The 13,498-nt window shown below is 46.7% G+C and overlaps 1 protein-coding gene across 6 annotated transcripts in view; it reads left to right on the forward strand.

The window, feature by feature from the left end:
- The window catches only part of TOM1L2 (target of myb1 like 2 membrane trafficking protein), a 32,054-nt gene extending 29,371 nt beyond the window's left edge, over positions 1 to 2,683 (forward strand). For 5 of the 6 annotated variants that reach the window (XM_069984239.1, XM_069984242.1, XM_069984237.1 and 2 more), the window contains one exon: positions 1,314 to 2,683. In XM_069984239.1, the coding sequence (XP_069840340.1) occupies positions 1,314 to 1,462 (149 nt within the window). In that variant the 3' untranslated portion in view covers positions 1,463 to 2,683. The remainder of the gene's footprint in view (positions 1 to 1,313) is intronic. The other variant, XM_069984241.1, reaches the window with a different exon arrangement.
- Positions 2,684 to 13,498: the final 10,815 nt, after the last annotated feature.

A 13,498-nucleotide genomic window follows, 5' to 3' on the forward strand; every position in this document is an offset into this window, starting at 1 on the left:
ATGGGAGGAGAGGGGAGGCCAGGGGCAGTGTGATGGGAGGAGAGGGGAGGCCGGGGGCAGCGTGATGGGAGGAGAGGGGAGGCCGGGGGCAGTGTGATGGGAGGAGAGGGGAGGCCGGGGGCCGTGTGATGGGAGGAGAGGGGAGGCCGGGGGCAGTGTGATGGGAGGAGAGGGGAGGCCAGGGGCAGTGTGATGGGAGGAGAGGGGAGGCCAGGGGCAGTGTGATGGGAGGAGAGGGGAGGCCGGGGGCAGTGTGATGGGGGGAGAGGGGAGGCCGCTGCAGTGTGATGGGAGGAAAGGGGAGGCCGGGGGCAGTGTGATGGAGGGAGAGGGGAGGCCGGGGGCAGTGTGATGGGAGGAGAGGGGAGGCCAGGGGCAGTGTGATGAGAGGAGGCCGGGGGCCGTGTGATGGGAGGAGAGGGGAGGCCGGGGGCAGTGTGATGGGAGGAGAGGGGAGGCTGGGGGCAGTGTGATGGGGGGAGAGGGGAGGCCGGGGGCAGTGTGATGGGGGGAGAGGGGAGGCCGGGGGCAGTGTGATGGGAGGGGAGGCCGCTGCAGTGTGATGGGAGGAGAGGGGAGGCCGCTGCAGTGTGATGGGAGGAGAGGGGAGGCCGCTGCAGTGTGATGGGAGGGGAGGCCGGGGGGCAGTGTGATGGGAGGAGAGGGGAGGCCGGGGCCGTGTGATGGGAGGAGAGGGGAGGCCGGGGGCAGTGTGATGGGAGGAGAGGGGAGGCCGGGGGCAGTGTGATGGGAGGAGAGGGGAGGCCAGGGGCAGTGTGATGGGAGGAGAGGGGAGGCCGCTGCAGTGTGATGGGAGGGGAGGCCGGGGGGCAGTGTGATGGGAGGAGAGGGGAGGCCGGGGGCAGTGTGATGGGAGGAGAGGGGAGGCCGGGGGCAGTGTGATGGGAGGAGAGGGGGGGGCCAGGGGCAGTGTGTTGGGAGGAGAGGGGAGGCCAGGGGCAGTGTGATGGGAGGAGAGGGGGGTCCAGGGGCAGTGTGATGGGAGGAGAGGGGAGGCCAGGGACAGTGTGTTGGGAGGAGAGGGGAGGCCAGGGGCAGTGTGATGGGAGGAGAGGGGGGTCCAGGGGCAGTGTGATGGGAGGAGAGGGGAGGCCAGGGACAGTGTGTTGGGAGGAGAGGGGAGGCCAGGGGCAGTGTGATGGGAGGAGAGGGGAGGCCAGGGGCAGTGTGTTGGGAGGAGAGGGGAGGCCAGGGGCAGTGTGATGGGAGGAGAGGGGAGGCCAGGGGCAGTGTGATGGGAGGAGAGGGGGGGCCAGGGGCAGTGTCTTTATTGTTCAATCTTCATTTTGCAGAATTTGACAAGTTTCTGGAAGAACGAGCCAAGGCAGTAGAACGGCTGCCGGACCTCCCGTCTCCCCCCTCTACAGAGCCCTCCCTGACAGTGAACCCCGCAAACCGGAAGAAGCAGGAGCGAGTGGACGACACCCTGTTTGCTTTGTAATGAATGGCTCTGTATAGCTCCGCCGCCCTCCTGCCGCATCCAGCCCCCCCAAACCCATCATCTAGGTGAGACAGACGGGGTGGACGCATTGTGGACCTAGATAAATGGAACAGAGCCACTGACATCACTAAGTACATGCTGTTTACAAAATGGCCGCCTCATTGCGTTATAATTAATAGTGTCCAGGCGGTTCCAGTATCTATCCTCTGCACATCCAGTCCCCGAGTACAATCTGCCTGATCTGTCTCCAGGAACGGTTAATCTGGATCATATTGTAACGCAATGGTGAGGAACCTGCAGTCCATCCGCTGTTGTGAAACTACAATTCCCATCATGCCTAGCTTTGGCTGTCCAGGCATGATGGGACTTGTAGTTTGCAACAACCTGGGGGGGCCTCAGGTTCCCCAACACTGTTGTAAAGCCACAGCTATTGCCCAATTTAACCTGTATCATTAGCTAAAGGACAGGAGGGCATTGAGGCGCCTACCCTGCTACATAGTATTCTACGGTATTGTTCTTCTAGGTGGCGCTCGACACATTCCTTCACTTCCTTGTAAATGGTCCCTTTCCCTGGTAACTGCAATAGCACTGCATGTCTCATCTCTCGGAAAACTCTTGTTTTCTGTTCTTATATATATGATTATATATAGACGTGTATATATATATAGACAGAGGGGGCGAGCGTGAGAGAATACTGTATACCTGAACTGCAATGTTTGCACAGCTTTCTTACCTCTTAGCAGCTCATTGAGTCGAGACAAGCGTCCGCCATCCCACGGCATCTTACCCTGCGGGCGTACGGTGGCGGACATCAGTCCAGCATGCACATGGAAGCCTCTACTCACCCGTCCTCTTAACCCCTTGGGTGCCATATTTTTTTTGTTTGTTTGTTTTCCTGGCGGCCTAGCACGCAAGGGGGATGATGAGGTTGTCATGACCCTGCTGCCGATGGATTGTAGTCACTGTTATATTGTTTTCTTTGGCACTGATAGTTTCACTACACTGAATGTCAGCAGCCTGGACCCCGGAGGTGCCACTTTTAGACATATTTTAAGGGAAATTGGTCTGACTGTGGCCCCTTTTGTTGTTAGAACATGAATGTTTAGCCATGTTCAACTACAGAGCGGGCCCCTAATGTACTGGGAGAGAGGTGAGTGCCTCCATCATTGCTTCCTAGCAAAACCCTATGGGGGAGATTTATCAAACATGGTGTAAAGTGAAACTGGCTCAGTCGCCCCTAGCAACCAATCAGATTCCACTTCTCATTCCTCACAGACTCTTTGGAAAATGAAAGGTGGAATCTGATTGGTTGCCAGGGGCAACTGAGCCAGTTTCCCTTTACACCATGTTTGATAAATCTCCCCCTATATATATATGGATACTAACTCAATTCGGTGCCCTTTCACCCATGATATTGTGGGTAATCCTCTATGTTGGAGCACAGGATGCTCCATGTGGTATACAGTAACGTAATGAGTTTTTTCTTTTACATTAACATTTGTTATTATTTAAAGGGGCGCTTTTGCTAATATACTTAAAGGGAAATTCCAGACAAATGGAAAAATAAAATAAAAAGTCGTCCATTACATAGTGTTTGTATGTGTGACGTCAAGGATATATGTTACAGTGTGGTTTCACCACTGTAGCAGTTTGTGGCTCTACCTACCGCCCTAAATGATTTTTTTTTTTCATATAATCCTACCTATAGGTTAGATTTGTTCCATAGAGAGCATTACTAAAAATGCCCCCTGAAAATGGAGCCTAATGACAGCTCCTCTGTGGGGGGGGGGGCCCATAGCTGAGGGTCCGTACTTTTCTGAAGACAACTCATCATCCAGCCGTAGCTGTACACAGGCATACATTTAATATGTGGGATGACACAAACAGTTAGAGGGGCCCCATAGAAAAGGGGTCCCAAGTCTATGACGTGTGTATGCCCATATAGGTCATATAGATAGGGGTTGAAATGAACACTAAAACACTAAAGCTGGCCATATGGGTTATCCAGCTGGCCATATGGGTTATCCAACAGCTATCTCTTCTGATTCCCTTCATACATATGCACTCTCAGCCCAGCTGAGCATGTATGTATTTCGAACAGGGTAAAGACCGACATCAGACATGTAAAACAGGAATTGGACATGTTGAAATACATGTGTGCATTTGTTTTGGGGAGAGGTGAGTGGTCTTCATATATGGTTGGCCCAATCCCACCGAAACGGGTAGGTTGGCTGACTATAACCTAACATGGATGGCCTTAAAGGTGTGCTCTGGTGAAAAAATTCTTTCCAAACAATTGCTGTCAGAAAGTTATATAGATTTGTAATTTACTTCTATGTAAAAATCTCCAGTCTTCCAGTACTTATCAGCTGCTGTATATCCTGCAGAAAGTGGTGTATTCTTTCTAGTCTGACACAGTGCTCTCTGCTGCCACCTCTGTCCATGTCAGGAACTGCCCAAAGCAGCAGCAAATCCCTATAGGAAATCTCCTGCTCTGGACAGTTCCTGACATGGACAGAGATGTCAGCAGAGAGCACTGTGTCAGACTAGAATGAATACAACACTTCCTGCAGGACATACAGCAGCTGAAAAGTACTGGAAGACTGGATTTTTAAATAGAAGTAAATTACAAATATATACAACCAGTTAATTTGAAAGAAGAAAACAAAATCGCTGGAGTACCCATTTAACCTTCCATCAGAATGCATTGGAGAGTCTTAAAACAAGTCTATCCTAGAGGTATTAAAATTCCTTTACTCTGGCAATAATCCGTTTCCTTTCTCTCAGCCCAACTCGTATTCTGGATTATCAGGTACCAGATTAAAGGAAATTTTTACCTCCATTTTAATCCTTCAGACAAGTCAGAAATTGGTCTCAACCCTCCAGAATTAATTGATACTTGTAAATAATGTTATATCTCCCCCCCCCCTTCCCATCCACAGCGCCAGGCTGCTGAACCCGTCTCCCCGTTACACGCTACAACTAACCTGTATATTAAAAATCTTAAATTATTTTATATTTTATACCTGCAGACACTAATTGTAGATTCTTAATGTTACAGAGATAATTTATTTGTCGCGCCGCGTTCTCTCCGTGTATCTGATTTTGAAGCTGTGGAAGAGAATTCATATTTTAGAGTTAATGGAGTTGTCTGTAATGAAGTTATTAACCCCGTCCGCTATATTCTCCTTCCAAGGCTTGTATATGTCTGTCTGCTGGAAATGTCCTACTGTAGAGACAATGAGTAAGAATATGTCCAATAAAACCGTAACAAACATCCGCTATCTGGTGTCTCTTTCTTTGGATGCATAGGAATGGCTGCCCTCCCGATATCGAAGCTCTATATATCAGATGGTCTCAGAATAGGCATCGCATCACTCAGATCAGGTTTTAGGCGCAGATCAGCCCCCCTCACCTGACTGTGACCAGATTATAGACGGCTCAGCTATTGGGTAGAGGCCCTCACACAAGCGTTCTTTATCCATACCTTATTATTTGCATAATCTGAAAATTCCCCAGTAACAACAATGGTGCAAATATGTGCGAGCCTCTAATATATCTGAGCATTAACGTGTGTGTGATCCAATACACTGAACTGCTTCATGTGCTGGACGGAGAATGAATGTGACTGTATCTAACAATAGCGTAATATAGATAGAGAAGCTACCGGAGCAAATCAATAGTAATGTGAACAAGGATATAACTACTATAATACTTCTCCTATATACAGGAATATACTATAATACTGCTCCTATATACAGGAATATAACTATTATAATACTGCTCCAATATACAGGAATATAACTACTATAATACTGCTCCTATATACAGGAATATAACTACTATAATACTGCTCCTATATACAAGAATATAACTACTATAATACTGCTCCTATATACAGGAATATAACTACTATAATACTGCTCCTATATACAAGAATATAACTACTATAATACTGCCCCCTATATACAAGAATATAACTACTATAATACCGCTCCTATATACAGGAATATAACTACTATAATACTGCTTCTATATACAGGAATATAACTACTATAATACTGCTCCTATATACAGGAATATAACTACTATAATACAGCTCCTATATACAATAATATAACTACTATATTACTGCTCCTATATACAAGAATATAACTACTATAATACTGCTCCCTATATACAAGAATATAACTACTATAATACTGCTCCTATATATAAGAATATAACTACTATAATACTGCTTCCTATATACAAGCATATAACTACTATAATACTGCTCCTATATACAGGAATATAACTACTATAATACTGCCCTTATATACAGGAATATAACTACTATAACACTGCTCCTATATACAGGAATATAACTACTATAATACTGCTCCTATATACAAGAATATAACTACTATATTACTGCTCCTATATACAAGAATATAACTACTATAATACTGCTCCCTATATACAAGAGTATAACTACTATAATACTGCTCCTATATACAAGAATATAACTACTATAATACTGCTCCTATATACAGGAATATAACTATTATAATACTGCTCCTATATACAAGAATATAACTACTATAATACTGCTCCTATATACAGGAATATAACTACTATAATACTGACCCTATATACAAGAATATAACTACTATAATACTGCTCCTATATACAGGAATATAACTACTATAATACTGCTCTTATATACAGGAATATAACTACTATAATACTGCTCCTATATACAAGAATATACCTACTATAATAGTGCTCTTATATACAGGAATATAACTACTATAATACTGCTCTTATATACAGGAATATAACTACTGGGCCGTGTCATTTTCCCGCCATTCTTTGGTTCCTCACACTGCTGCACATGAATTATTCAGCCTCTCTGCACTCTCCTAATCACTTGCAATGTTCTGGTTCATTTCCCACCTCGGATCACAGTTCTTCCCCGGCTGTGACACTGATATTAATATATCTGTACTCACAGATCTGCCGCCTGGGATGGTTGTACTGTTACCGGAATCTGTCATTACATAGACTGCTGTTACTGAATGGATAGTGCAGGTATGAAAGAGACGGTAAATGTGACGTCCAGACTTATAACAGTTCAGTATTATTATAAGAGGAGCAGCTGATATTTGCCACATATGATGGAGATGTCGCTGGAGGATCTACAGTATTTCTACATCTGTATTATGAAAGGCCACCTACAAAGAATGGAGCGGGGTGTAATGTTTATTGTAGGTACACTTCACTCGTGAGAGAGAGAATCTATAAAAAAAGAAATTACAGAAAATCACATTTTTTAGTTTTAAATAATTAAAGGGAACCTGTCCCCAAGACAATGCTATCTAATCTATCGCCATCGTGTTATAGAGCAGGAAAAGCTGAGAAGATTGATATATAACTTTGTAGAAAAAGATTCTGTATAGCTGGTAATATGTGTATTGATGATTCCCTGTTAAAGAGTCCAGGGGGCGGTGCCTCAATGGTCTGGACTCTTTAGCATGGAGACATCAGAGATTTTAATCAATAAATTACAAGTTATACTAAATCTTTCATATAAAGATATATATATCGATCTGCTCAGCTCCTTCTGCTCTATAACATGATGGCGCTGGATTAGGTCGCATTTTCAAGGTGACAGGTTCCGTTTAATTTTCTTTTTATTACATGCCAGGTTTGCAGACACTGCAGCAGGGATTGTGTCCCCCCTCCTCCATACACATCTTCTCCACATCTTTCAGGCTTCAGGACTGTCACTGGGCAACACTAAGTTTCAGCTCCCTCCAAAGATTTCCTATTGGGTTCTGGTGTGGAGATTGTCTACGCTACAGGACCTTCAATTGCTTCTTACAGAGCCGCTCCTTAGTTGTCCCTGCTGTGGGTTTCCTCCTTAGTTGTCCTGGCTGTGTGTTTCTTCCTTAGTTGTCCCGGCTGTGTGTCTCCTCCTTAGTTGTCCCTGCTGTGTGTTTCCTCCTTAGTTGTCCCTGCTGTGTCTCCTCCTTAGTTGTCCCGGCTGTGTGTTTCCTCCTTAGTTGTCCCGGCTGTGTGTTTCCTCCTTAGTTGTCCCTGCTGTGTGTTTCCTCCTTAGTTGTCCCTGCTGTGTCTCCTCCTTAGTTGTCCCGGCTGTGTGTTTCCTCCTTAGTTGTCCCGGCTGTGTGTTTCCTCCTTAGTTGTCCCGGCTGTGGGTTTCCTCCTTAGTTGTCCCGGCTGTGTGTTTCCTCCTTAGTTGTCCCGGCTGTGTGTTTCCTCCTTAGTTGTCCTGGCTGTGTGTTTCCTCCTTAGTTGTCCCGGCTGTGTGTTTCCTCCTTAGTTGTCCTGTGTGTCTCCTCCTTAGTTGTCCCGGCTGCGTGTTTCCTCCTTAGTTGTCCCAGCTGCGTGTTTCCTCCTTAGTTGTCCCGGCTGCGTGTTTCCTCCTTAGTTGTCCCGGCTGTGTGTTTCCTCCTTAGTTGTCCCAACTGTGTGTGTTCCTCCTTAGTTGTCCTGTGTGTTTCCTCCTTAGTTGTCCCAGCTGTGTGTTTCCTCCTTAGTTGTCCAGGCTGTGTGTTTCCTCCTTAGTTGTCCCGGCTGTGTGTTTCCTCCTTAGTTGTCCCGGCTGTGGTTTTCCTCCTTAGTTGTCCTGGCTGTGTGTTTCCTCCTTAGTTGTCCCGGCTGTGTGTTTCCTCCTTAGTTGTCCCGGCTGTGTGTTTCCTCCTTAGTTGTCCTGTGTGTCTCCTCCTTAGTTGTCCTGTGTGTTTCCTCCTTAGTTGTCCCGGCTGTGGGTTTCTTCCTTAGTTGTCCCGGCTGTGTGTCTCCTCCTTAGTTGTCCCGGCTGTGTGTCTCCTCCTTAGTTGTCCCGGCTGTGTGTCTCCTCCTTAGTTGTCCCGGCTGTGGGTTTCCTCCTTAGTTGTCCCGGCTGTGTGTTTCGGGTCACTGTCATGCTGGAGGACTTGGCCAGCACCCATCTACACTGCTCTTACTGATGTAATGGTTGGAGGAAGAAGACTGATGAGAACAACCCCAAGAACATAGTCCCAAACACTGAGTGGAGTTGATACCAGAAAGTTGTATTTTGGTCTCATCTGACCACATGACCTTCTCCCATGACTCCTCTGGACCATGCTGATGGTCACTGGTGACGTCACACAGGCTGGACCTGTGCTGGTGTGAGCCGGGGGACCTTGCGTGCCCTGATGATTATACTCCATGACGGCCTAGTGTTACTAATGGTAATCTGTGAGACTGTGGCCCCAGCTCTCTTCAGGTCACTGACCAGGTCCTCCTGTGTTGTTCCCGGCTGATACCTGATCCTTTTCAGAATCATCTTTGCCCCAAAAGTGAGGCCCAGCCCGAGGAAGACTGTCAGTTATCTTGTTGTCAGCCTTCTCTCCAAGCTGCTTGCCTATTGTCTTGTAGCCCATCCCAGCCTCATGCAGGTTTACAATTTTGTCCCTGGTGCCCTTAGACAGCTCTCTGGTCTTGGCCATGGTGGAGAGGTTGTAGTGTGATTGAGTGTGTGGACAGGTGGTATTATACAGGTAACAAGCTCCACCATGTGCAGTATATACAGGTAATAAGAGCAGAGTAGGAGGAGCTTCTTATAGAGAAACTACTAGCTCTGTGAGAGGCAGATATCCTGATGGTCGGTCGGTGATCAAATCCTTATTTTATGTAATAAAATGCAGAATAATTCTTTGCAAATCATACAATTTTTTTTTTTTATAGATTCCGTCTCTTACAGGTGAAATTACCTACAATAAATATTACGCATCTTTCCATTCTTTGTAGTTGGGAAAACGTGCAAAATTGGCATCGTATCAAATCACTGTATGATGTAATGTCTGGAGGTTATAATCAGTGCTGGAGCGTTATAAGAGGAGCAGCTGTTATCAGTCACATATGATGTAATGTCTGGAGGTTATAATCAGTGCTGGAGCGTTATAAGCGGAGTGGCTGATATCAGTCATATATGATGTATTATCTCTGGAGGTTATATCAGTGCTGGAGCATTATAAGATTAGCGGCTGATATCAGTCACATATGATGTATTATCTCTGGAGGTTATATCAGTGCTGGAGCGTTATAAGCGGAGTGGCTGATATCAGTCATATATGATGTATTATCTCTGGAGGTTATATCAGTGCTGGAGCATTATAAGATTAGCGGCTGATATCAGTCACATATGATGTAAGGCCGAGCACTAATAATACATTACACTGGGGCATTAGGGGCCATTCACTACTAATACATCACACTGGGGCACTAGAGGCCGAGCACTACTTATACATTACACTGGGGCACTAGAGGCCATGCACTACTATTACATTACACTGGGGCACTAGAGGCCATGCACTACTATTACATTACACTGGGGCACTAGAGGCCGAGCACTACTAATACATTACACTGGGGCACTAGAGGCCATGCACTACTATTACATTACACTAGAGGCCATGCACTACTATTACATTACACTGGGGCACTAGAGGCCGAGCACTACTAATACATTACACTGGGGCATTAGGGGCCATTCACTACTAATACATTACACTGGGGCACTAGAGGCCATGCACTACTAATACATTACACTGGGGTACTAGAGGCCATGCACACCGCCCATACACACACACTAATACATTACACTGGGGCACTAGAGGCCGAGCACTACTAATACATTACACTGGGGCACTAGAGGCCATGCACTACTAATACATTACACTGGGGCACTAGAGGCCGAGCACTACTTATACATTACACTGGGGCACTAGAGGCCATGCACTACTAATACATTACACAGGGGCATTAGGGGCCATGTACTACTATTACATTACACTGGGGCACTAGAGGCCGAGCACTACTTATACATTACACTGGGGCACTAGAGGCCGAGCACTACTAATACATTACACTGGGGCACTAGAGGCCGAGCACTACTAATACATTACACTGGGGCACTAGAGGCCGAGCACTACTAATACATTACACTGGGGCACTAGAGGCCATGTACTACTAATACATTACACTGGGGCACTAGAGGCCGAGCACTACTAATACATTACACTGGGGCACTAGAGGCCGAGCACTACTAATACATTACACTGGGGCATTACAGGCCGTGCACTACTAATACATTACACTGGGGCACTAGAGGCCATGTACTACTAATACATTACACTGGGGCTGAAGAGGCCGAGCACTACTAATACATTACACTGGGGCACTAGAGGCCGAGCACTACTAATACATTACACTGGGGCACTAGAGGCCATGTACTACTAATACATTACACTGGGGCACTAGAGGCCGAGCACTACTAATACATTACACTGGGGCACTAGAGGCCGAGCACTACTTATACATTACACTGGGGCACTAGAGGCCGAGCACTACTAATACATCACACTGGGGCACTAGAGGCCATGTACTACTAATACATTACACTGGGGCTGAAGAGGCCGAGCACTACTATTACATTACACTGGGGCACTAGAGGCCGAGCACTACTAATACATTACACTGGGGCACTAGAGGCCATGCATTACTAATACATTACACTGGGGCACTAGAGGCCGAGCACTACTAATACATTACACTGGGGCACTAGAGGCCGAGCACTACTAATACATTACACTGGGGCACTAGAGGCCATGTACTACTAATACATTACACTGGGGCACTAGAGGCCGAGCACTACTAATACATTACACTGGGGCACTAGAGGCCATGCACTACTATTACATTACACTGGGGCACTAGAGGCCATGCACTACTATTACATTACACTGGGGCACTAGAGGCCATGTACTACTAATACATTACACTGGGGCACTAGAGGCCGAGCACTACTAATACATTACACTGGGGCACTAGAGGCCGAGCACTACTTATACATCACACTGGGGCACTAGAGGACATGCACACCGCCCATACACACACACACACACACAGCACCACATACACAACAACACATTCCACCCTCCCGAGCGTCGGCGGAAGAATCCGAAGCAGCAGGACCACGTGACCCTGCCGTGTAACTCCTTGGAGGACCACATGATGTAATCACAGCTCGGCTGATGACGCGGCCTCACACCACTCGCTTCCCGCGCTCCCATTGGCGGAATCGTCTCGTTCTACAGGCGGGGTTTTCCCCTCTTTTTGCTAGGTCAACCAAGCCTGGAAGAGAAGACCCGCCCCGCGGCTTGTGATTGGCCGGAGGAGCTGCTTTTAGGCTAAGTTGGCTCCGATGAATATTCAGGAGCGGGTTTCCTTATGTGAGGCGGCTCTGTGTGTATGTGCCGCGCGCCCAGCTGCATGGAGAACCATATATGGCCAGGGGGCGGGGCTTAGCTGAAAGGCGTGCTTGTGGTCATTAACCTTTACGTTGCTGAGACGAAGTGGAGCGCTGTGTTGTCATTGTGACTGATAGGATTGCAGTGTAAAAAAAAGAAAAAAAAAATCCAATAATTTTTTATTTTATTTTAATACATTGGTATAAAAAGTGACATGTCTACATTCCTGTATTACTTTTCAACACCTCTACTTGCTGTCATTAGGTGGGAACCCTATTCACCTGTGTGTGTCACATGACCAGGGTAGAGGGCCTCATGGGAGCGGACGGTGACGGCATCGGCTGTACGACATCGAGCGTGACGAACTGATACAGAAAGTGTATGGGAAAATTGCCTAAATTTTTATAATTGAAAGAATTGTAGGATTTTTCAGAAACTGGAAAAATCCCTTTAAATTTTACCAAGGCCGTTGTGATCCTGCGCGTTACTATGACTTATACAGGACTGTATCCCGCCATTGACAGGACCAACCAATCTGCTCTGGAACTAAACACCATCTATTGCAGGGATGGGGACTCTTTGGCCCGCCAGCTGTGGCAAAACTACATTTCCCATCATGCCTGGCTGTCCAGACATGATGGGAAATGTAATATTGCCACAGCTGGCGGGACGTCGGTTCCCTATCCCTGATCTATTGTCTATGGGGGTGCCCAAACACTCCCAGACAGCAGATATATAGTGGATTCCGACATGTCCCGTCCTGTTGCTCTCATGGAGATAAGCCGCCACCTTAGTAGTCAGCTTTAACTCCCTTCTCTCCATTCACAACTCATGCACACTCATCCAGGCTAAGCATGCAGGGACAGATGGATGTTATGTTAGGTGGGCATCATATGGGGACACTGCAATGGCGTCAGTGCTAGAGTCAAATTTTCTTCCTTTTTCCAACCATTTAAAGGGGAACTCCAGTCTGAACATTCTTTATGGAGACAATAGAAAAGGGTTCCCTTCTGTTCTAGAGCAGGAAAGGGGAACCTGCCACCCTCCAGCTGTCCGGGCATGATGGGAATTGTAGTTTTGCAACAGTTGGAGGGCTGCAGGTTCCCCATCCCTGTATCAGAGGATACATAGTCATACATAAGATCCATGATCATCAATAAATATGGCCGCCAGGATTCACTCCATAGTGAGCACCCTCTATAGCTGCCACTTCAAGGGGCTTTTTAGTGGACACAATAGCGCTATTGTTTACATGGAAACCAATATGGCGGCAGGTTCCCCTTTAAGGAATATATTCTACGCCAGATGTGACAGCGTTAAATGCCTGACATTCCTGGGAGCGCTGATCAGATGTCCCCGATAACAGGAGGATATATATGGAAACACGCGGAGTGTGGGAAATGTTTAGCATCCAGGTCGTCGTCTGATATTGGGGTTATGTAAAGAATCGCTGGTTACACATTTACCTACACAATGGAGGCCTGGATCTATATACGGTCTGTAGGTCGCAGTGTAGATAACAGATCAGTGTTGTAGATACCGAGTTACTATTATCCGCCATGGATATGTATAGTATTTAGATGGTTTCCCGTAACTAGGTCTCATGACCCATAGCAACCAATTGGATTTCTGCTTTCACTTTCTAAACCGCAGCGGTGAGGTAAAAGCTGGACTCGGACTGGTTGCTAAGGGCGACAAGACCACCTTTCCATAGACATTTACTAGTCCGCAGCCAAAGACTTGCTGGGAGGTGTAG

This window comes from Dendropsophus ebraccatus, chromosome 9, assembly GCF_027789765.1.
Source record: "Dendropsophus ebraccatus isolate aDenEbr1 chromosome 9, aDenEbr1.pat, whole genome shotgun sequence".
In the NCBI taxonomy this organism is placed as follows: domain Eukaryota; kingdom Metazoa; phylum Chordata; class Amphibia; order Anura; family Hylidae; genus Dendropsophus; species Dendropsophus ebraccatus.